The sequence below is a fragment of the Oncorhynchus mykiss genome, chromosome 29 (assembly GCF_057628025.1).
Source record: "Oncorhynchus mykiss isolate SJ-2025 chromosome 29, ASM5762802v1, whole genome shotgun sequence".
In the NCBI taxonomy this organism is placed as follows: domain Eukaryota; kingdom Metazoa; phylum Chordata; class Actinopteri; order Salmoniformes; family Salmonidae; genus Oncorhynchus; species Oncorhynchus mykiss.
The window spans coordinates 24,966,509-24,991,479 of NC_143050.1; the positions used below are offsets into that span (position 1 = coordinate 24,966,509).

Consider the following 24,971-nt stretch of genomic DNA (forward strand, 5'->3'; position numbering starts at 1 on the left):
AAAAAGGCTTCATCCATATTACGAAGGTGGATATTGCTCGTCCGCCTGTCGCTAACTCTAGCAGGCTTGTAACTGCGTGTACATGTTAAACATGGCTAGTCGAAACGCCAAACTCTTTCATTGTGACAATACTGAACCATCAATCTACGGGCGAGTCAGTGCCACATTGTTATTTTAGCTGAAATCAATATGAAAGAAAAGTTATCTTGCAAATTCAGGAAGCTATGGTGTGAAATAGGCTATTAGAAGTGCCGTCTGTCTTTTATTTTATTCACTTATGTATCGTTGGTGTGCATATCAATGCAGGAGCACCTTTTCCCCCCCATTCCCTCGGAGTGTGGTGTCAGGAAAATAACCTCACACTCAACGTCAACAAAACTAAGGAGATGATTGTGGACTTCAGGAAACAGCAGAGGGAACACCCCCCTATCCACATCGATGGGACAGTAGTGGAGAGGGTAGTAAGTTTTAAGTTCTTCGGCGTACACATCACAGACAAACTGAATTGGTCCACCCACACAGACAGCATCGTGAAGAAGGCGCAGCAGCGCCTCTTCAACCTCAGGAGACTGAAGAAATTCGGCTTGTCACCAAAAGCACTCACAAACTTCTACAGATGCACGATCGAGAGCATCCTGTCGGGCTGTATCACCGCCTGGTACGGCAACTGCTCCGCCCACAACCGTAAGGCTCTCCAGAGGGTAGTGAGGTCTGCACAACGCATCACCGTGGGGCAAACTACCTGTCCTCCAGGACACCTACACCACCCGATGTCACAGGAAGGCCATAAAGATCATCAAGGACAACAACCACCCGAGCCACTGCCGGTTCACTCCGCTATCATCCAGAAGGCGAGGTCAGTACAGGTGCATCAAAGCAGGGACCGAGAGACTGAAAAACAGCTTCTATCTCAAGGCCATCAGACTGTTAAACAGCCACCACTGACATTGAGTGGCTGCTGCCAACACACTGACTCAACTCCAGCCACTTTAATAATGAATTGATGTAAAATATATCACTAGCCACTTTAAACAATGCTACTTAATATAATGTTTACATACCCTACATTATTCATCTCATATGTATACGTATATACTGTACTCTATCATCTACTGCATCTTTATGTGATACATGTATCACTAGCCACTTTAAACTATGCCACTTTGTTTACATACTCATCTCATATGTATATACTGTACTCGATACCATCTACTGTATCTTGCCTATGCCGCTCTGTACCATCACTCATTCATATATCTTTATGTACATATTCCTTATCCCTTTACACTTGTGTGTATAAGGTAGTAGTTTTGGAATTGTTAGTTAGATTACTCGTTGGTTATTACTGCATTGTTGGAACTAGAAGCACAAGCATTTCGCTACACTCGCATTAACATCTGCTAACCATGTGTATGTGACAAATAAATTTGATTTGATTCCTATAGAGGAAACACTTGTATAAAGTTTTACTGTGCGTGAAGTCCTGTCATTACTAAATGTGTACTGTGATAGTTATTTTAATGTTACTATATTTTTTACACAAAAAAACATTTGAATGAAATATTTAAAGCTGCATTATGTAACTTTTTGGGGGACCCTACGGAATTCACATAGGAAATGTTAGTTATAGATCTGTCATTCTCATTGAAAGCAAGTCTAAGAAGCAGTATGCTTCCCAGTCTTAAGTTTTGTTTCAGCTTCAAACAGCTGAAAAATACAATATTTTGGGTTATTGAAAAGATACTGTATAAATTCATAGCGGTTTAGATGGTACAATGATTCTCTATAGGGTGCATTGCTTATTTTGTCACAAACTAAAAATAGGCAAAACGTTTGAATTTTAGCAACCATGAAATGGGCGAGCGATTTCTGCATATTGCACCTTTTTAATCAGTTGTCTTCCTCACATGAAGGAGATGATGTCGCAATATTTGCGATAGGGAGGGAATCTTATTTCATTGGTCATCAACTTGCTGCTCCACACTTCATTCTGGCTAAGTGGAGTTAGCCTGCCCTGAAGGTGGTTAGTTCTGAAAAATTCATTGCCATAAAAATGTACCTGGCTAAAAGCTAACTACTATTGTGTCACTGGTTATCCTGAGTTGAACTCAGTTGACCAAAGTTAGCTTGCTAACTCCTTAAACCAGATTCGTAGTACACCACTCAGACCTTTTGAGAGGGATCCCATCCTCCTATGGCTGGCTAGGCATAGCCATCAAGGTCAAACAATTGTCAGGTCAGTTTTAAGTGCACAGGGTTTCCCTCTCACTCTGATCTTGACCTCCAGCCATGAGAGCCCAACGATCAAAGACAAGGCTCTGGGGTGTGGACATGGAGCTAATAGAGAGACACTGGCCTGGTAGAAACCATAACCTAGCCTACCCAGAAGCCAGTGCTGTGATCAGACACTCAGGTCACTGCCCCTTTGTGATCACAATACAGCGGGAGTGCTCAACCCCAAAGGCCCAGCTGTTTGTGAAGATTTGGTAATTCATTGATCTATTTCTATCATTTGTTGGCTTAGGGCCTGAGACTGTGGACCCCTATGTCACAGTATACCAGAGGTTTGAAACCCGTTTTTGCGTTTTCACTTATGTTTCTTCTTCTAAAAGGAACAAAAGGATAATGAAAGTTGAATGTAGATTTCTCTCTAATCCTCTTCAGACTATAGGGGCTAAAGGATCCATTTTAGCCAAAACTTCTTAGCCCTCTTATCTTACCCAATTCTAACCCAGTAACCCTGGGAGACCAACAGCCAGTGTGTCCTGTTTTCCCTTCGAGGCCTGTACTTCTCTCTCTGCCTCTCAAATGAGAACTGATAAAATAACTCAGGCTCTTTACTCATCAAAAGCACCCTAATGCAAGAAATGGAGCAGCCGAAAATATAATGCCAAATATTCCAGATTTAATGGGATCAAAACCAATTGTGTACTTACTGCAATTTTGTTTCGGATTTGTAAAACCTGTGTTTATCTTTTAGTAAATATATCAAGGTTATGGGTGTGTGTTGGGGGAATGCAATCAAACTTCCTTCAAATGTATTATTCCCCATGTCACCTCCCTGCTTTTCACCTTCTACCTCTGGGGCTGGTCAGTGTGCCAGACCATGTGCTGTGGGCCTGTTAGAATATATGTCAGGGTCAGCAGATAGCTGGATTAGACCAGACTGCCTGGATCGCTGTGTCTCCTCCACAGAGGAGCTGCAGGTCATTGGATTAAGGTTCGGATTAGATTCTCTCACTCACTTGGGAATTGGTTCTGCTGAGACGCTGGTGTCACACTGTCGTCACACGCTGTTACCCAGGATCCTCGCTCCAAGACACTTCCTCTTCTCTCAGTGTGGCTCAGCAGAAATAGATTACAGCACTCAGTCACTCAGTGCTGGTTGAGAGATGAACCATAAAATACTACCTAGGCAGGACAACACTATACAGTCATTTACTGACTCGCCTCTTAACCTACCTCTTACAGTGCTTCTGAATTTTACTTTTGTGGATATCCATAGACATCTGCGGTGTTGAAAGGAGTAACTTTGCGCTTTGTTAGGAGTTTATGGCTTCACATTTGAAGGTTTTTTGGGATCCTTGTCATTGTTCGGATCGCTTCAGAGGTTCATCATTAGTTATTGGGCAGCATTTGAGGACACCTGAGGAACAAATGTTATCCTTTGCTTTAAAGCGTGCAAAGTATCTCCAATGGGTTTCTGTCCCAGTGGTCTGGCAGCACTGTTGCTGACATTGACGTATTCGACTACTGGAATAATCAATTGAATCTGACGTGGCTGTTGGACATCTGCTTGCATATTGACTTATCGGGAACACAGAAAGCCATCTCAAACCTTTTTGTGTGTGTCCTGGTTGGAGCAGAGTATTGCTATGTTTTTCTCCTGGATTCTCTAGCAGAACTCTAGGGTAGTACATTAGCATATGTGACATTTTGCATTCACGTTCTCCTCCACCCTAAAGTTTAACCTCACGACACATATCCCTTAGGCTAAGGAGGGCCTTTCAGTGCCTTAAGTTGACCTGGTACCCCATGTCGTCTGACTCTGGCCATCTCACCGGGGCCCAGAGAGCTGTGTGCAGGCTGGTCCACCGGGGCCCCAGACCGCAGGCCCTGCTGAGGCCCATAAGGCTGGAGCTGGGGGTGTATGTGGAGAAGACCTGCACTAAACAGAAACACAGGTATTGAGCCTGCCGACAGCAGGCTCAGACGTAGCACTTTATTTCACTGTACTATTATGCTATTTCCTCAAGATATAGTGTAGATGCTGACTGATACTGTATCGGTTGGCTACTTATTTCAAGTAATTCTATTTCCAACCTATTTGGGACAAATCAGTGTCAGGTGGTGTCATACATCTTACAGAACTTAATTAACAAGTTGTTTATGCCAATGAATCCCTTGATGCAAAGGAGTAATGTTTTGGTAATAATACCACGTTATTTGTAAGTAAATAGCAGCGAAATGGTGTACTGTCAAATAGAAAGCTGCTAATCATATTTACATCTAGATTAAACTGTGGGGCTAATCTACACTCAACACTACAGTGAGCTGGCTGAAGAAGCAGTGTCATGTCTTTTGCGTTTTTAACGATAACAGAATCCACATTGGCTGGTATGTTAATTTCAGTTGCTTTCGTCATACTGTAGCAATGATTTTCAGATGACTGTGGGGGAAGGTCTTGGAATGGACTCAGGAATGAGGCTTGCTGAGCGATTATGCCAGATTTCTGTGGTATGGACTTCAGACCACGTGTGCTAAAAGAATGAAGTAGAACTCGTTTTACTTGAAAACGAATGTCTGTCACTGCGCTGTATAATCATATTAGGCTTTAGGCAGTGGAAGTAAGATGTATTTAACTTTACAAATATTTTGGACAGTTTTGTATGGCAAAAACTGTTATATGAAATCCAGGAAGAGGCTAGGCATATTATGTAACAATTGTAACTAAACTAAAGCATTCTGGAATGTGAGAGGGAGTGGAGTGACTGTGTACATCAGAGCCTTGTGACCTGGCTCTACAGCAGTTATTTCTGGCATATACTGTAATTCTAAAGAGAATAGATTGACTAAACCCAGAATCTTGATAATTGTACTCTTGGGCTTCATGTTGCTGAATGATATTTAGCTTGGACAAAAAGACAGTGTTTGATAGGGCAAGGAAATCCTCTGTAAATTTCTCCAAGGAGCATGTTAATTGGGCATGGGGTTTTTGTGTGTAGTGACATGAATTCACTCTCCTTCCTTATTGTCAAGTGTGGAGATGAGGTGTTTCACTCTAATCACTCCCACTGAAGCATTTAAGACCTGCATCACTATGTGTAACCTTTATCTAAGCAAGTCAGTTAAGAACAAATTCTTATTTACAATGACAGCCTACCGGGGAGCAGTGAACAACTGCCTTGTTTAGGGGCAGAACGACAGATTTTTACCTTGTCAGCTCGGGGATTCGATCCAGCAACCTTTGGGTTACTGGCCCAACGCTCTAACCACTAGACTACCTGCCGCCCACAGCCTGACTGAAATAGAGTGTGTGGGCCGAACAGCTCTGGGAGGATGAGACACTCCTTCTCAATGCAGGGAAGGAAAGATGTCAGTTATCTTTACCATATAAACTGGACTTTAAACAGTAGCGTTTATGGAAAGATAGATGTGATAAAGGAGCTGAAAGGACGATGTCTCCAAGGTGCTCATGACAGGGATTCTTCTGACACTCTTGCTGTGGTAACTGCACAGTGACATGCATTCAGACACTGTTGCCATGGAGACATTTCGGGAATAAACTTTTCATTGTCATAAACCAAGTTTCCATCCACAGTTTTTATGCGAGTAAAGTCATATTGTAAAAAAAAATAATCATGACATCTGTGATGGAAACAGGTCGTATTGCTACAATTTTATAAATGCAGACAGATCAGTTGTTTGTTCGACATGGTGATATCTTTTTGTGTCGGTAAAATATATTATGTGGGAAATGTTGGTGGAAACACCTATGTGCAAATATTGATATAATAACCATCATATCGAAGTAAATTTGGAGCCACGTGATGGTGTAATGTGTGGTCCTTCCACTATGACTGAGGACACCATGCAGTTTATTAGGCTACAAATGAGTTATGATGAACTTCGCGGGTTGGTGAAAGTGCACGGTGATATTGATGTTTCTTTCGAATAAATATTGAGGGTCTTATTCTGGTGACATGATGATTGATGCTTGACTGCCTTATCCATTATCCTAACCGCACTGTATCTATTAGCTGTAGGCCAGAGCACAAGCACCAAGACCAGAGTGGGCAAATTTACTATTTAACACAAGTTTGTGACACAATTATTAGTGGAGTTGAAAATGCAATAGAAACACATTGATCTTTAGGTTTTTATTTGCTGGTAATGCCAGAGGCACACTGTTTCGGACTTGCTATAATACGGATGTTATTTCTCACTTTTCTCTGTGTGTGTGTGTGTTCAGGATGGAGGCTTCGTGTCTGGAGTTGGCACTGGAGGGAGAGAGGCTGTGTAAGGCGGGGGACTTTAAAGGCGGGACAGCGTTTTTCGAGGCGTCTGTGCAGGTGGGAACAGAAGACCTGAAGACCCTCAGTGCCATCTACAGCCAGCTGGGCAATGCCTACTTCTACCTGAAGGAATACGGCAAGGCCCTGGAGTACCATAGACATGACCTCACTCTGGCCAGGTGAGGCCATGGAATACCAGGAAACATCATGTCTGATCATGGATTCAAATTGTAGTTGAAGGATTTCAACCAATGGTATTAACATGTTTAAAAGATAAATTGTATAGACTGCAATGAATGTATATTTATACTGAAGTCATTCATAAAGCATAAGAGAATAAACAGTTATCATTCATTGCACACTGTGCAGAGTGTACTCCTGTTGCCCTGCTAGAAAAATATAAGGGTTTGATACTGCTAATGTTGATGAGACCCCCTTGGTATTTAACTCAGATGGCTAAGCCTCTCCTGTGGAGAGGGGGGCAGTTGGTAGCCTGGCAGGGGGGTGATTACAAAGCCAGGGGGCTGCTGCCTTGATAAATTACAATAACAGCAGGACAACTGGAACCCTGTCCTAGGAAGGAAGCTACCTCTCAAACAGTTAGATAATCAAATCAATAAAGCTAATATAATATTATTGTAATAATTATCCATTTAGCAGATGCCTTTGTCCAAAGCAACTTACAGTCATGCGTGCATAACTGTTTCATATGGGTGGTCCCAGCGGGAATCAAACCCACAATCTTGGCGTTGCAAGCACCTCTAGCTGTGTTACTGTACTGACAATGACCGCAATGGATTTGGCAAGACAGCATAAACAGATCTGGATCTCAGGCTATGTATGACTGATAATGAGATACGGTCTCTATTCTCAGGACAATAGGGGACAGGATAGGGGAAGGGAAAGCCAGCGGTAACCTTGGAAACACGCTGAAGGTTTTGGGCCGCTTCGACGAGGCAGCAGTGTGCTGTCAGAGACACCTGGACATCTCTCAAGAGCAAGGGGACAAGGTTGCGTACACGCACACACCGACATCCCATGGATTGGAGGATTGCATCTGTTTAGTACCTTTCACCAGATTTTGAAGAACAGCCTGTTGTATTGAAAATAATTACTGAGTGTGGTCCATGCTATTTTAGTTGAAAAATTCCTTAATGTCTTCCAATGTCTCTCTTTGTATTCTAAAGTCGCTCATTTCTTTCTCTCTTTTCCCTTTGTTTCTGACCAGGTGGGAGAGGCCAGGGCTCTGTATAATATAGGGAACGTGTTCCATGCCAAGGGAAAGCAGCAGTTATGGGGCTGTACCCAGGACCCTGGGGACCTCCCACCAGACGTCAGAGATACACTGCAAAGGGCTACTGGCTTCTACGAGTGAGTGTTATGCTGTATACAAGTGCAAATGTGACAGACCGCCTCAAATTGGTCTTTTGTAGCAAAACTCGAAATTTTGTTTTTTACATTGGATAAAAGTAGAGACTCAGAGATAAAAAAAAAAAAAAATTGTATATCATATACGGCTGTTGAGGTACAAATGGAAAAGTAATTATGCTTTGAAAGTTGATACACTTGTAACCCCACTTTTGAGAAAATGTCCCTTTAATGTTTTGGGACACCTACTGGAGAACTCTTCTTTGTCTACAACCATTCAACATGGTTCACAGTCTCTTAAGCCTTAGCCCCACCCATCTCTTCAAGGATTCACATGTGAGGCCATGTGCTGAACAGTGAGTATGGTAGTGTACAACCAAAGATTTCAAGACTAAAGGCTGGTTAATACTAGAGGTCGACCGATTTATGATTTTTCAACGCCAATACCGATACCGATTATTGAAGGACCAAAAAAAGCCGATACCGATTAATCGGCCGATTTATTAAAGAAAAATAAAAAATAGAAAGAAGAAAAAAAGAACAAAGTATTTGTAATAATGACAATTACAACAATACTGAATGAACACTTATTTTAACTTAATATAATACATTGATAAAATCAATTTAGTCTCAAATAAATAATGAAACATGTTCAATATGGTTTAAATAATGCAAAAATAGTGTTGGAGAAGAAAGTAAAAGTGCAATATGTGCCATGTAAGAAAGCTAACGTTTAAGTTCCTTGCTCAGAACATGAGAACATATGAAAGTTGGTGGTTCCTTTTAACATGAGTCTTCAATATTCCCAGGTAAGAAGTTTTAGGTTGTGGTTATTATAGGAATTATAGGACTATTTCCCTCTATACCATTTGTATTTCATTAACCTTTGACTATTGGATGTTCTTATAGGCACTTTAGTATTGCCAGTGTAACAGTATAGCGTCTGTCCCTCTCCTCGCCCCTACCTGGGCTCGAACCAGGAACACATCGACAACAGCCACCCTCGAAGCAGCGTTACCCATGCAGAGCAAGGGGAACAACTACTCCAAGTCTCAGAGCGAGTGATGTTTGAAATGCTATTAGCGTGCACCCTGCTAACTAGCTAGCCATTTCACATCGGTTACACCAGCCTAATCTCGGGAGTTGATAGGCTTGAAGTCATAAACAACGCAATGCTTGAAGCATTGCGAAGAGCTGCTGGCAAAACACACAAAATTGCTGTTTGAATGAATGCTTACGAGCCTGCTGGTGCCTACCACCGCTCAGTCAGACTGCTCTATCAAATAATATACTTAATTATAGCATAATAACACACAGAAATACGAGCCTTAGGTCATTAATATGGTTGAATCCGGAAACTCTCATCTCGAAAACAAAACATTTATTCTTTCTGTGAAATACGGAACCGTTCCGTATTTTATCTAATGGGTGGCATCCATAAGTCTAAATATTCCTGTTAAATTGCACAACCTTCAATGTTATGTCATAATTATGTAAAATTCTGGCAAATCAGGCTGCATATACCCTAACTCTGCGTGCAATGAACGCAAGAGAAGTGACTAGTTAGTTAACAGTACGCTGTAACTTGGAATAAAAATAACTTTCTGACAAAATTAGAAACTTATAATACCTGAAAATGTAGCTAGCTCTACTCTTACCCGTATCAATAGATGAACACTTCTCCCTCTCTCTCACGGATGTCATGGTTGCCCTTGAAGATGTATCCAGACAGGTGTTTTTATACAACAACCTTCTGTGTTCTCTTTTCGACTCCCTCCGCATTTGCAATCAGAAGCCTACATTTTCTCCATCTCGTTAGCTATCATACTCTGATTCCACCGGGCATTCCACTGATTTTAAAACTCGGTCCTCCAGGAAGTGAAGAGCCTTAGCAACACTAGCGCGGTTCTTCGTGATATCTTTAAAAGCTACATGGCAAACCAATCCGAACTCATCTCTCACATGTCCAGCCCATCCATTATCTCAGCCAATCATGGCTAGTGGGAAGGTTCCTGCCTTTTTCCGTGGCTAAACCAACTAGGCTCGTAATTTAACACGTTTATTTGTATTTACAGATGGCATACACATTTGTTTTCTAGGCACATGAATGTTCACATCTTCCAGAAGGCATTTGTGCTAAATGTTAAAAAAAAGTATGTTCAAATGCCTCTCCTGTGAAGTAGTGATGAGCGACATATACCTAGTTTCCTGAAATTAGTCACAAATGAACACATACATACTTATATAAATAATATACAGACACAATACATATACCCCACTGGGCTATTAGCACCTTCAAAATCCTCTGGGCAATTAACACTACTTTAATCCGTATGTGAAGGAGAGGGATAAAAGTGAATTGTCTTTACAGTTTAAAAGCAATTACTGTCGTACTCAATCCCTTGTGGACACACACTGAGATGCTTCCTCGGGCCTTTTGTTTGGTATGGCAACATGGCGACAGGCCAGTTGTCTATGCCATAGCTTTCATAACTACTGATGTACTATAGGCTGCTGTAAACGTTGTGTATCCAGGTGGTACAAAATATACAGTGCCTTCAGAAAGTATTCATACTCCTTGATTTATTCCACGTTTTGTTGTGTTACAGCCTGAATTCAAAATGGATTGAATATTATTTTCTCTCCCATCTACACTCAATTCTTTTGAAAATAAGATGCAAAAATATATCATTTACATATGTATTCACACCCCTGACTCAATACTTTGTAGAAACAGTTTGGGCAGCAACTACAGCTGAGTCTTTCTGGGTAAGTCTAAGAGTTTTCCACACATGAATTGTGCAACATTTGCCTATTATTGTTTTCAAAATACTTCAAGCTTTGTCAAATTGGTTGTTGATCCTTGCTAGACAACCATTTTCAGATCTTGCCTTAGATGTTCAAGTAGATTTAAGTCAAAACTGTAACTCGGCCACTCAGGAACATTCACTGTCTTCTTGGTAAGCATCTCCGGTGTAGATTTGGCCTTGTGTTTTAGGGTATTGTCCTGCTGAAAGGTAAATTCATCTCCCAGTGTCTGGTGGAAAGCAGACAGGATTTTGACTGTGATAAGCGAAATTGTGTTTCCTTTTTATGCTGAAACTCCTTAGTCCTTAATGGTTACAAGCATACCCATAACATGATGCTGCCACACTATGCTTGAAAATATGGAGAATGGTGGTCAGTAATGTGTTGTATTTGCCGCAGAAATAACACATTGTATTCAGGACAAAAAGTGACTTGCTTTGCTACATTTTTTCGTTGCAGTATTACTTTAATACCTTGTTGCAAACAGGATGCACGTTTTGGAATATTTTTTATTCTGTACAAGCTTACTTTTCACTCTGTCAATTAGGTTAGTATTGTGGAGTAATTACAATGTTGTTGATCCATCCTTAGTGTTATATTCAAATCTATAACTGTTTTAAAGTCACCATTGGCTTCATGGTGAAATCCCTGAGCTGTTTCTTTCCTCACAGGCAACGGAATTAGGAAGGACACCTGTATCTTTGTAGAATGGGTGTATTGATACATCATCCACAGTGTAATTAATAACTTCCCCATGCTCAAAGTGATATTCAATGTCTGTTTTTTTTTTTACACATCTACCAATAGGTGCCCTTCTTTGCGAGGCATAAGAAAACATTCCTGGTCTTTGTGGTTGAGTCTGTGATTTGAAATTCACTGCTCGAGTGAGGGATGGTACAGATAATTGTATGTGTGGGGTACAGAGATGAGGTAGTCATAAAACAATCATATTAAACACTATTATTGCACACAGAGTGAGTCCATGTGACTTAATATGTGACTTGTTAAGCAGATTATTACTCCTGAACTTATCTACTTAGGCTTGCCATAACTAAGGGATTGAATAGTTATTGACTCAAGACAGTTCAGCTTTTCATTTTCTATTAATTTGTAAAAATTTCAAAACACATAATTCCACTTTGACATTATGAGGTATTGTGTGTAGGCCAATGACAATAGTATTTTCCATTTAATCCATTGTAAATTCAGGCTGTGCTACAACAAAGTGTGGATAAAGTTGAGGTGTGTGATTACTTTCTGAAGGCACTGTAGAATGTTCACTCCAAGACAACAAAAATGTGACTTTGTGTAAAACACAATTTTGTAACAAACCCAAGTCCTCTCTACTAAAGGTTGAACCTGTGTCTGGTCAAAGAGCTGGGGGACAGAGCCGCTCAGGGGAGAGCCTTCGGTAACCTAGGCAACACCCACTACTTGTTGGGAAATTTTGTGGAGGCCATCAAATTCCACAGACAGGTGAGATACATATCCCTGGGATAGTAGTCAACGTCATATGATGTACCAGTAAAGATACACACACACACACACACACACTCACACACAATAGTGTGACATAACAATTAATGGAAGGTGTTTTCACACTAGATCATTTCGCCCCTGGGTGAAAACACATAAGAGACACTTGCCTTTGTCTTTGTGAATGACCTCAATGTAAGTGTATGACGTACATACAAGACGAACAAGTATCAGTTTCGCAACACAATATTTGTCCGTCTATAGGGTAAAAAAAAGTTTTGAATGACACATATTCATTTTCAAGACGTCTGCTGCCTCAGTTTGTGTGATGGCAATTTGCATATACTCCAGAATGTTATGAAGAGTGATTAGATGAATTGCAATTAATTGCAAAGTCCCTCTTTGCCATGCAAATTAACTGAATCCCCCAAAAACATTTCCACTGCATTTCAGCCCTGCCACAAAAGGACCAGCTGACATCATGTCAGTGATTCTCTCGTTAACATAGGAGTGAGTGTTGACGAGGACACGGCTGGAGATCACTCTGTCATGCTGATTGAGTTTGAATAACAGACTGGAAGATTCAAAATGAGGGTGGTGATGGGAATCATTGTTCTTCCTCTGTCAATCATGGTTACCTGCAAGGAAACACGTGCCATCATCATTGCTTTGCACAAAAAAGGGCTTCACAGGCAAGGAAATTGCTGCCAGTAAGATTGCACCTAAATCAACCATATATTGGATCATCAAGAACTTCAAGGAGAGCGGTTCAATTGTGAAGAAGGCTTCAGGGCACCCAAGAATGTCCAGCAAGCGCCAGGACCGTCTCCTAAATTTGATTCGGCTGCGGGATCGGGGCACCACCAGTACAGAGCTTGCTCAGGAATGGCAGCAGGCAGGTGTGAGTGCATCTGCACGCACAGTGAGGCAAAGATTTTTGGAGGGTGTTCTGGTGTCAAGAAGGGCAGCAAAGAAGCCACTTCTCTCCAGGAAAAACATCAGGGACAGACTGATATTCTGCAAAAGGTACAGCGTTTGGACTGCTGAGGACTGGGGTAAAGACATTTTCTCTGATGAATCCCCTTTCCGATTTGTTTGGGGCATCCGGAAAAAAGCTTGTCTGGAGAAGACATGGTGAGCGCTACCATCAGTTCTGTGTCATGCCATCAGTAAAGCATCCTGAGACCATTCATGTGTGGGGTTGGGCTCACTCACAATTTTGCCTAAGAGCACAGCCATGAATAAAGAATGGTACCTACCAACACGTCCTCTGAGAGCATTTTCTCCCAACCATCCTTTTCCAGCATGATGGAGCACCTTGCCATAAGGCAAAAGTGGCTCTGGGAACAAAACATCAATATTTTGGGTCCATGGCCAGGAAACTCCCCAGACCTTAATCCCATTGAGAACTTGTGGTCAATCCTCAAGAGGCGGGTGTAAAAACAAAACCCCACACATTATCACAAACTCCAAGCATTGATTATGCAAGAATGGGCTGCAATCAGTCAGGATGTGGCCTAGAAGTTAATTGACAGCATGCCAAGGCGGATTGCAGAGGTCTTGAAAAAGAAGGGTCAACACTGCAGATATTGACTCTTTGTGTCATCGTCATGTAATTGTCAATAAAAGCCTTTGACACTCATGAAATGCTTGAAATTATGCTTCAGTATTCCATAGTCACATCTGACAAAAATATCTAAAGACGCTGAATCAGCAAACTTTGTGGAAATTAATATTTGTTACATTCTCAAAACTTTTGGCCATGACTGTACAGTACATATAAAATATATAAACTTTATTTTGTTCACAGAGACTTTCCATTGCCAAGGAGTTCGGTGACAAAGCAGCAGAACGTAGAGCCTATAGTAACCTTGGCAATGCTCTGATTTTCCTGGGCCAGTTCAACACTGCCACGGAGTACTACAGGTTAGAAGAGACTACAACACTGACACCTAGTGGACACAATGTGTATCAACTAATGATGCTCAGAGCGCTATGTGATATAGACTTCAGTACCTGCATGCATTCAAATGTAATGATGTATTAGATCAATATAATGTATGAAATTAATTTATAATTAAAATGTTTCATTTAAATAAATTGTTGGAATTGTGTGTGGGATAGTAAAAAACACATGATCAAACTTTAAAAGACCACTGTTCTCCTCTTTTTCCATTCATCGCCCTCTTCCCCTCTGCATACATCTCATTTCCTCTCCCTCTCGCTTTCCTTCTCCCCCCTCTCCCTGTTCCATCCAGGAAAACTCTGCAGCTGTCTCGTCAGTTAAAGGACCAGGTGATGGAGGCCCAGGCGTGTTACAGCCTGGGGAACACCTACACTTTGCTGCAGCAGTATGAGAGAGCCATAGACTACCATCTCAAACACCTCCTCATAGCCCAGGAGCTCACTGACAGGTACACACACACACACACACACACACACACACACACACACACACACTTCCACAAGCACCACAGGATGTTGGTGGCACCTTAATTGGGGAGGACAGGCTCGTGGTAATGAATGGTGCAGAATCAATAGAATGGTATCGGATACATCAAGCACATTGTTTGATGCCATTCCATATGTACCTTTCGAGCCATTATTATGAGCTGTTCTCCCCTCCGCAGGCTCCACACACATACCTTAAACCCTTAACATGCTTATCATTATGCTGTTTGATTTGTTTGATAGGGTTGGAGAGGGCCGTGCCTGCTGGAGTCTGGGAAATGCCTATGTGTCTTTAGGGAATCATCGCCAGGCCCTGCACTATGCCCGCAAACACCTGGATATCTCCAGAGAGGTAACCACTGTGAATTTTCAGACCAATATAAACTCAGCAAAAAAAGAAACGTCAATTGTGTTTATTTTCAGCAAACTTAACATCTGTAAATATTTGTATGAACATAAGATTCAACAACTGAGACAAACTGAACAAGTTCCACAGACACGTGACTAACATAAATTGAATAATGTGTCTCTGAACGTGGGGGGGGGGGCAGTTCTTGCTGTGAGATGTTACCCCACTCTTCCACCAAGGCACCTGCAAGTTCCCGGACATTTCTGGGGGGAATGGCCCTCACCCTCCAATCCAACAGGTCCCTGACGTGCTCAATGGGATTGAGATCCGGGCCCTTCGCTGAACACTGACATTCCTGTCTTGCAGGAAGTCATGCACAGAACGAGCAGTATGGCTGGTGGCATTGTCATGCAGGAGGGTCATGTCAGGATGATAAACTGTTAGTGTCTTAACGACCGTTCCACAGGTGCATGTTCATTAACTGTTTATGATTCATTGAAAAGGCATGGGAAACAGTGATTAAACACTTTCCAATGAAGATCTGTGAAGTTATTTCGATTTTTACCAATTTTTACAAATTTTTATCTTTGAAAGACAGTGTCCTGAAAAAGGGCCGTTTATTTTTTTGCTGCGTTTATTTGCCGTTGCTATTATCAGACTAACAATAATCAGACAGTGAAATCCCATACACCTGCAGTCAACAAGGTATTTTTCTCTCTCTCCCTTCTCCCTCTCTCAGATTGGGGACAGGAATGGCGAGTTGACTGCCAGGATGAATGTGGAGCAGCTGATGGAGGCTCTGGGGGTCAACGAGAGTGACCTTTCACCCTGCGGATCAGAGTTTGAGGTGCAAGGTATGAGGGAGATTTCCTTCTATGGTTCTACCTTGAACTTGTATTTTCAGTGTGAGAGGGAGACTTAAGGCGTCCGCATAAATAGGTTCGGTTTGCTGCTAGTGGTACTAGGCTAGGCAAAGTAATCGTTTGTGCTCGCATACTCCCTTAAAATGACTATGCTTTAAAAATGAGAAGAAAGCGGCAGTATTACTGTTTATCCCTCTTGAGATGCCATATAAATAACATAACCAGTACACTTCCTCAAAATAGTCAGAATTCATCTAAGATAACTCAAGAAATCTGTTATGAATTTGCATGTTTTTTGCAATTTTACGTCGAACTAAGATGTTTGGTACAGTGTTTCTCATGTGAGTTTTTTTTACATGAAAACTAGTCTGTCGTTGAATGACAACAAACTCTTCATTGGGGAATCCCTGCTGTTGACCTATCCCAGACAAAGAGTGTGAGACTTTCGCCCACCTGAACTTCGGCATGTGTGTTTGAACAGCCCCAAAAAATAACTGCCGAACAACGAAACAAACCAATAAATGTGCTAACTGTTTCAACTTGGAAGCCTATGTTAAGCTTAACAGTATATACATTATGACCACGTGCCACGTGAGTCTGGTGTAGTGGTGAAAGCTCCCAACCTTGGACCACATATGCCCCCTGGAACCTTAAAAAAAAGAAGGAGAACAAATAAATACATAAATGATGACCACTGGTGTTTTTTTTGGAAAAGGATAAGGTTAACCCATAAATATTGGTTTGAGTCTAGATGTGTGTTTGTCCCCTTGATGGTTCAGTGTAGGATTTGAGGGTAAGATGATTGTAGATACGAGCCTTATAGGGTTAATTCTACCTGGAGCGCTAAAATCATAACATGCTGAACTAACATTCCAAATGAATCTACTTTTGCTGTTTATTTGAGTAGATTTTACATTTTATCCATGTCTGCACTTTTTTAAACATGAGTTAATCCCTATGTGGATAAGAAATACTTATACAAACTAAAGGGGATGGCTCTATTTATTTTGATAACCGACCCAGACATACTTTTTCCGGACGATACTAATGACCATAGTAATAATAATTATCAACATGGAAAGCCCTATATAGTATTTTCTGTTTTTGACCAGCCCTGGTTCACATTGCAGAGGCACTGCCCAGCTCGCTCTCCATCTCCATACCACACCCCTTCCTCACACAATCCCGGGCACACTCTCGCACGCACACACACACGCTCAGAAGGAAAACATCCCACCACTCCTCCAGCCAAACTCTTGAGTTGAGAGGGAGAGAACCTGTGATGGATTCTCACAGGATACTTATTGGACACTGCAAATGGAATTTAAGTATAGACTATTAACAATTATAGCAACAGTTTTTTTCAATTTATGTGACTGACAACAATTACTTTACCATAGCTCTTCAGAGTATGAGGTAAGCCTTTGAATTATTTGAATGTACTGTAAATGGTATTGGACGCTTTTTCCTTCTAGTTGCTATGGATCTGTAAAGAATAGTCAAGCGGTTTGAATGCATACTTGAGAAGGCTTCTGTGAAATTCTATAACCCATTCTCTATTCAATTGGTTGAGGGAGATGTATGTATATGTCAGAGGTGGATTGAGTTTTGCAAAGCGCAGAATAAGCTTTAGAGAATGCATACATTTGTCCTTCGCAGAGCCACTGGCTTAGATAAATTATGTATGCAGAGTAATGTCTCATTGTACTTCGGTCAACAGAATCCTTCTCTGCTGATAATGCATCTTAGTGAATGCATTATGTATGCCGCTCTAAAAGGACGTCTGTAGAAGTATAGAGTCATCATTTCAGCTCGATCGTTCTGAGATTGGATTCATTCCATCTCGGATCAGAGGATGTAGTCATTTAGCAGATGCTCTTATCCAGAGTGACATAGTTAGTGCATTCATCCTCAGTTAGCTAGGTGGGACAACCACATATCACAGGCATAGAAAGTACATTTTTCCCCAGTAAAGTAGCTGTCAGTAGAGTCCGAGCTAGAAAGGGTCTGGGGGGGTCAAGATACTTTTTGAAGAGGTAGGGTTTCAGATGTTTTCGGAAGATGGGCAGGGACTCTGCTGTCCCAGCTTCAAGGGGAAGCTGGTTCCACCATTGGGATGCCAGGACAGAGAAGAGCTTTGACTAGGCTGAGCGGGAGTTGCCCTCCTGTAGGGGTTGGAGGGCCAAGAGACCTGAGGTGGCAGAACGGCGTGCTCGGGGTGTAGGGTTTGAGCATAGCCTGAAGGTAGGGTGGGGCAGTTCCTTTTGCTGTTCCGTAGGTAAGCACCATGGTATTGTAGTGAAGGCAAGCTTTGACTGGAAACCAGTGGAGTGTGGGGAGGCGCGGGGTGACATGAGAACTTCGGAAGGTTGAAAACCAGGCAGGCTGCAGCATTCTGGATAAGTTGCAAGGATTTGATGGCACCAGCAGGGAGCCCAGCCAACAACGAGTTGCAGTAGTCCAGATGGAAGTAGACAAGTGCCTGGATTAGGACCTGCGCCGCTTCCTATGTGAGGTTGGGTCGTACTCTATGGATGTTGTAGAGCATGACCCTGCAGGAGCGAGTCACTACTTTGATGTTTGCAGAGAATGACAGGGTGTTGTCCAGGGTCACGCCAAGATTCTTTGTACTCTGGGAGTGTGACACTGTGGAGTTGTCAACCATGATGGAGAGGTCTTGGATCGGGCAGGCCTTCTCCGGGAGGAAGAGCAGCTCTGTCTTGTTGGTGAGCTTGAGGTGGTGGGCTGACATCCAAGTTGAAATTTCTGCCAGGCACACAGAGGTGTGTGTCGCCACCTATGTGTCAGAAGGGGGAAAGAGAAAAGTAGTTGTGCCATCCACATAGCAATGATGGGAGAGACCATGTGAGGATATGAGTGAGTTGGTTTATAGAGAGAAGAGGGCCTAGAACCGAGCCCTGTTGGACACCAGTAGCGAGAGTCTGTGGTGCAGACACAGATCCTCTCCACGTCACCTAGTAGGAGCAGCCTGGCAGGTAGGATGCAATCCAAGAGTGTGCAGCAGAGCCTGAGATGCCTAGCCCTGAGAGGGTGGAAAGGAGGATCTGATAGTTTACCATGTCGAAGTCAGCGGTTAGGGTCAAGAAGATTGTTCTGAGAGATAACGAGAAAGTTGATCAGAGACAGCACGCTCAAGTGCTACATGTCTATAGTTTTTGACATCCAATGAGTCGAGTGTTGGTTTCTTTACGAGGGGAGCAACTATGGCCATTTTGAAGTCAGAGGGGACACAGCCAGTGGTCAGGGATGAGTTGATAAGGGAAGTGAGGAATGGGAGAAGGTCTCCAGAGATGGTCTGGAGAAGGGGATAGGGTCGAACGGGCAGGTTGTCGGGCAGCCAGACCTCACTAGTCACAGGATGTCATCTGGAGAGAGAGGGGAGAAAGAGGTCAAGGCGTAGTATTGTGTGAGTGAGACCAGTGGACTTAATAGGTGATTGAGTAGCGGATGTTGTCAACCTTCTTTTCAAAGTGATTGACAAAGTCGACTGCAGAGAGGGAGGAAGGAAGGGTGGAGGGTTAAGGAGAGAGAATAAGGTAGAAATAGCTTCCTAGGTTTAGAGGCAGAAGCTTGAAATTTAGAGTGGTAGAAAATGGCTTTAGCAGTGGATACAGAGGAAGAGAAGGTAGAGAGGAGGGAGTGAAAGGATGATAGGTCCTCCGGAAGTTTTGTTTTGCTCCAATTCCGCTCAGCTTCCAGCAGCCTTGTTCTGTAAGCTCGCAATGGGTCACTCAGCCACTGAGCAGGAGTGGAGGGCTGAGCAAGATAGGAGGAAAGGGGACAGTGTGAGTCATAGGATGCGGAAAGGGATGAGAGTAGGGTCAAAGAGGCTGAAGCGGGAGATGGGAGGGAGAAGGATTTAGCAGAACGGAGAGATGATAGAATAGAAAAGGAGAGAGTGCTGGGAGAGAGAAAGTGAAGATTGCAGCAGCGCATGACCATCTGAGTGGTTAAGGTTGGAGGAAAGGGTGACAGAAAAGGAAACAAATTAGTGATCAGAGAACTGCAGGGGGGTTGCAATGAGATGAGTAGGCTAGAAGCCTCTAGTAAAGATGAGGTCAAGCGTATTGCCTGCCTTGTGAGTTGGAGGGGATTGGGAAAGGGTTCGGTCAAAAAAGGCAAGGAGGGGAAAGAGAGATTTGGAAATAAATAAATCAAAGGCAGACATCGGGAGGTTGAAGTCGCCAAGAATAAAGGAAATAAGTTAACCCATTGTCGTGTCTTAACTATCATTAAATTGAAGACTTTTAGTTTTATCAAAGATTCTCTGTAATTAGTATTACGTGATTAAACTGATTAATCATGTAACTGTAATTAACTAGGAAGTCGGGGCACCAAGGTAAATATTCAGATTACAAAGTTATAATTTTCCTAATATAATTTTTCAGATATTTTACATCTGATAAATTAGTCTTCTAATTAATTAATTATTTACTTTACCTCACGTTAGTCTCATTCCAAACGTCATCCATCAATTCACAGAAATGCATAAACAAACAGTTGATAGTTACAAGGAAATGATAACGGAGTTTCCCTAGTGGGCTAAACCGGCATGGCGGCTTGTACAAAAAGGAAGTGGGGGTCGACTGAGAAAAGACCACACACAGTTGATAATTATAACAATTGAAATGCTAATCCTTTGCACATGAACGCTCACTCATTCGGAAACAATTGCAATCAAATGTATATATTTACGCTCAGTGTGTTGTCGGGATCTCTGCTGAAAAGTTAGTTTCTGTTGGAGAGTTTCCGTCCTCTCTCTCTGTCGTGGTTAGAGTGGATAGTTCAGAGTGACAGTCATTAATTTCTTTATCGGTCTTTATCGGTTTCGGCGGTCTTCGTTCTTCGCGTTCAATGATACCGAATTCCTAGCTGCAGACTAGTAATTCATATCAAAGACTTGTTCTTATTCTGTCGGTATCGATAGTCTAACGACGTGGTATGGTTAAAATATTCAGCAATCGTCTCAATCCTTGGCCCTCTCGTTATCGAGGTAAGCTGGTCTGCAACCTTTGTCCTCTCGTGATTGAGAGAGAACATGGTCTGTTGAGAACTTTTATTCAGGAGTTTATTCAGGAGTTGCAGAAACGGGCCCGACCCTAACTGGGCTCATGGGCGGTCCTCTGATTTAGTTAAAAGGGAATTGGAGTATCCTTCATTAAACAGTCCAAAATCACATTACACAATTTTACAAACAGTATCATCCTCAGTCATTCATCTTATACAACAACTAGATGTAAACCTCATATCTGAGGCTATTATATAAACAGCGTTATGGTAATGTGATCGCCCCGTCTCCCATGAGTTTCCCCAAGTTGTAACAAATGGACCAGTTCGTAGCTGGATTCTTCACCGATCTTTTATTCCTTCTCTGGAACATGAATGTTGTTCGGACCTCAAGTTCTGTGAGGTGGAAGAAATACTAATTCCAGGGTTTTTCTTAATTTTTTACTATTTTCTACATTGTCGAATAATAGGGAAGACATCAAAACTAGGAAATAACACATATGGAATCATGTAGTAAAAAAAACAAAAAGAGTTAAACAAATATATTTGAGAATCTTCAAACAGCCACCCTTTGCTATGACAGCTTTGTGCACTCTACATATATTATATATATATTTTATTTCACCTTTATTTAACCAGGTAGGCTAGTTGAGAACAAGTTCTCATTTGCAACTGCGACCTGGCCAAGATAAAGCATAGCAGTGTGAGCAGACAACACAGAGTTACACATGGAGTAAACAATTAACGAGTCAATAACACAGTAGAAAAAAAGAGAGTCTATATACATTGTGTGCAAAAGGCATGAGGAGGTAGGCGAATAATTACAATTTTGCAGATTAACACTGGAGTGATAAATAATCAGATGGTCATGTACAGGTAGAGAGAGATATTGGTGTGCAAAAGAGCAGAAAAGTAAATAAATAACTAAAAACAGTATGGGGATGAGGTAGGTAAAAATGGGTGGGCTATTTACCGATAGACTATGTAAATATCAAAATAAATCCTCTCTCTCTCGCCCCATTGATTTACATTGGATTTGCGTATGCTGTGAATACATGTTCAATACATGTTCAAATGGTCAGATCTTAATGTATAGCTTGTCCGCATTCAGAAAGTATTCAGACCCTTTGACTTTTTCCACATTTTGTTACATTACAGCCTTATTCTAAAATGTATTAAATAGTTTCAATCAATCTACACACAATACCCCATAATGATAAAGCATACACAGGTTTTTATAAATTTGAGCAAATTTACAATAAAACCCCTCCACAAAAATATCACATTTACATAAGTATTCAGACCCGTTACTCAGTACTTTGTTGAAGCACCTTTGGCAGCGATTACAGCCTTGAGTCTTCTTTGGTATGTAGCTACAAGCTTGGAGTTTATCCCATTCATCTCTGCAGATCCTCTCAAGCTCTGTCGGGTTGGATGGGGAGCGTCGCTGCACAGCTATTTTCAGGTTTCTCCAGAGATGTTTGATCGTGTTCAAGTCCGGGCTCTTGCTGGGCCACTTAAGGACATTCAGAGACTTGTCTCGAAGCCTCTCCTGTGTTGTCTTGGCTGAGGGCTTAGTGAACCTTCGCCCCAGTTTGAAGTCCAGAGCATTCTGGAGCAGGTTTTCATAAAGGATCTCTCTGTACTTTGCTCGGGTTCATCTTTACCTTGACTAGTCTCCCAGTCCCTGTTGCTGAAAAACATGCCCACAGCATGATGCTGCCACCACCATGCTTCACCGTCAGGATGATGCCAGGTTTCCTCTAGACATAACGCTTGGCATTCAAGCCAAAGAGTTCAATATTGGTTTCATCAGACCATAGAATCTTGTTTCTCATGGTCTGATAGTCCTTTAGGTACCTTTTGGCAAACTCCAAGCGTGCAAACTCCAATGTGCCTTTTATTGAGGAGTGGCTTCCGCCTGGCCACTCTACCATAAAGGCCTGATTGGTGGAGTGCTGCAGAGTTGGGAAAACCTTCCAGAAGGACAACCATCTCCACAGAGAAACTTTGGAGTTCTGTCATATTGACCATCGGGTTCTTTGTCACCAGCATGACCAAGGTCCTTCTCCCTCGAAAAGCTCAGTTTGCCCGGGCATCCAGCTCTTATTTCATTTAAGTATAATGGAGGCCACTGTGTTTTTGGGGACCTTCAAAGCTGAATAACATTTTTAGTTCTCTTCCCCAGATCTGTGCCTCGACACAATTCTGTCTTGGAACTCCACGGGCAATTCCTTCGACCTCATAGCTTGGTTTTTGCTCTGACATGCTCTGTCAACTGTGGGACCTTATATAGACTGGTATTTGCCTTTCAAAATCATGTCCAATCAATTGAATTTACCACAGGTGGACTCCAATCAAGTTATAGAAAAATCTCAAGGATGATCAATGGTAACAGGATGCACCTGAGCTCAATTTTGAGTCTCATAGCAAAGGCTATGAATACTTATGTAAATAAGGTATTTCTGTTTGTTATTTTTAATACATTTGCAAAAATGTATAGAAACCTGTTTTTGCTTCGTCATTATGGGGTATTGTGTGTAGATTGAGTAAAATGTGTTATTTCCTCCATTTTAGAATAAGGCTGTAACGTAACAAAATGTGGAAAAAGGGAAGGGATTGAACACTTTCCAAATGTGCTGTATATTTTGAAAGTGTATATGTATTTATATATTCATCCAGACAATCTATACACCAAAAATTATTCATTAATATATGACCATTGGAACATGTAATCATGACTTAATTTGTGACATGTGTAAAAACATTGTACCCGCACTTGTACAAAGACTAAATATAGTGCAATACAGAAACGTCTGTAGTTTACAAATTAGTTAAATCATACTGTATATTTAGCATATTTGGGCTTGGGAATAGGTCAAATAAAAAGAATATGCTTTTAAACAATTTCATTTGGAAATGTCATTTGAATGATTCTTTATATTTTCTCAATCTCAATTTTGATACTGGAAATTAGATACTGACAATCAATCTTAACATTTCAATGTGGCCTGCCTAGACACTTGTACTAGCTATGTTGACACCAAATTTCATGGATTTACAGAAATTGTTCAGTGGCGCATTTGGATATTGCACTAAATATAGTAAAAGGATGTGAATGGGTTTTAATGTTTCTCCCAGACAGACATGCACTGTTACTCATTCACACATGGTTATACAAATGACACCCTACAATTCTACATGTAGGAACAGTTGAGAGGAAGTCCATGTATTGTCTTTTTCTTACCCATTTATGTCATTGTGATATATTGTTTAAAAAATATTCAGGGAATGTACTCTGTATTCCAGGAGAACGGCAATGTTCTAAGACTATGACAGGAGAAAGATTTAAAGGGACCATGTGAGAAATAATCTAATGAAGATAGACTGATAGATGGAATGTTGAGTGGTCATTGTTTGAGGTCACTTGAGATAATTCCGGTCAATTGCATCTTCTATTGAGTCCGGGTTGGGAGGAAAGGGTTAGTCAGGTGGACACAGGCCTGCTCTGTGTATGGAGAGGACATGTTGGGTGTTTATTTGAGACAGAGACGGTCTGTTTGGATCAGCAGGCCCATGCTGTACAGACTGTGGTTAGGTGGGACCCAGCCCTGGCGGCCCTGGCACTGCCGCCTCGCAAAATGGAAATACAATGAGAAGACAGACATTCAGGTTGTTATAATGATGATGAAGTTTAGAGTATTGTAGTTTGCGATCCATTGGTGCTTAGCGTTTTCTATGCAAGAATAACTTTATGCCTTACTATTTACAAATTGTCAAACTAGTATGTCATTTAGGACTGTGTTGTGTCTATTCATTTGGGTGGAATTCCAATCTGAGTTAAGCCACCGCAAATAATTCCCTTTTTAATGCACTTTTCTCTCTACGCATTTTCTGACCTTGCTATTAACTTGCTATTAATTTAGGGTGGAGATTAGAAAAATAAGGTGTGGCAGTGTGTCTTCAGATATCCTGTCCTTGATTTAATTCCCTCATAATGTCACCACATTTACACATGATGATGTATGTAAGGTTGAGCAACCTGTCAGTTCCAAGTGGAACAACATCTACTTCATTTTTTCCGATAGAAATAACAGTATTCTCCATAAACTG

At 41.7% G+C, this 24,971-nt stretch overlaps 1 protein-coding gene and 1 pseudogene across 3 annotated transcripts in view; one reads left to right on the forward strand and one right to left on the reverse strand.

Annotated features, from left to right (window-relative positions):
• Positions 1-24,971, forward strand: part of LOC110509822 (G protein-signaling modulator 1) — a 67,477-nt gene that overhangs the window by 13,954 nt on the left and 28,552 nt on the right. For 2 of the 3 annotated variants that reach the window (XM_021590947.3, XM_090226884.1), the window contains exons 2-9: positions 6,473-6,694; positions 7,390-7,525; positions 7,744-7,886; positions 12,044-12,167; positions 13,978-14,093; positions 14,426-14,581; positions 14,862-14,970; positions 15,707-15,821. In XM_021590947.3, coding sequence (XP_021446622.2) covers positions 6,473-6,694; positions 7,390-7,525; positions 7,744-7,886; positions 12,044-12,167; positions 13,978-14,093; positions 14,426-14,581; positions 14,862-14,970; positions 15,707-15,821 — 1,121 coding nt within the window. Of the gene's footprint in view, positions 1-3,329; positions 4,185-6,472; positions 6,695-7,389; positions 7,526-7,743; positions 7,887-12,043; positions 12,168-13,977; positions 14,094-14,425; positions 14,582-14,861; positions 14,971-15,706; positions 15,822-24,971 lie in introns of those variants that run through there. The other variant, XM_021590946.3, reaches the window with a different exon arrangement.
• On the reverse strand, positions 17,302-19,062 carry LOC149970401 (uncharacterized; annotated as a pseudogene).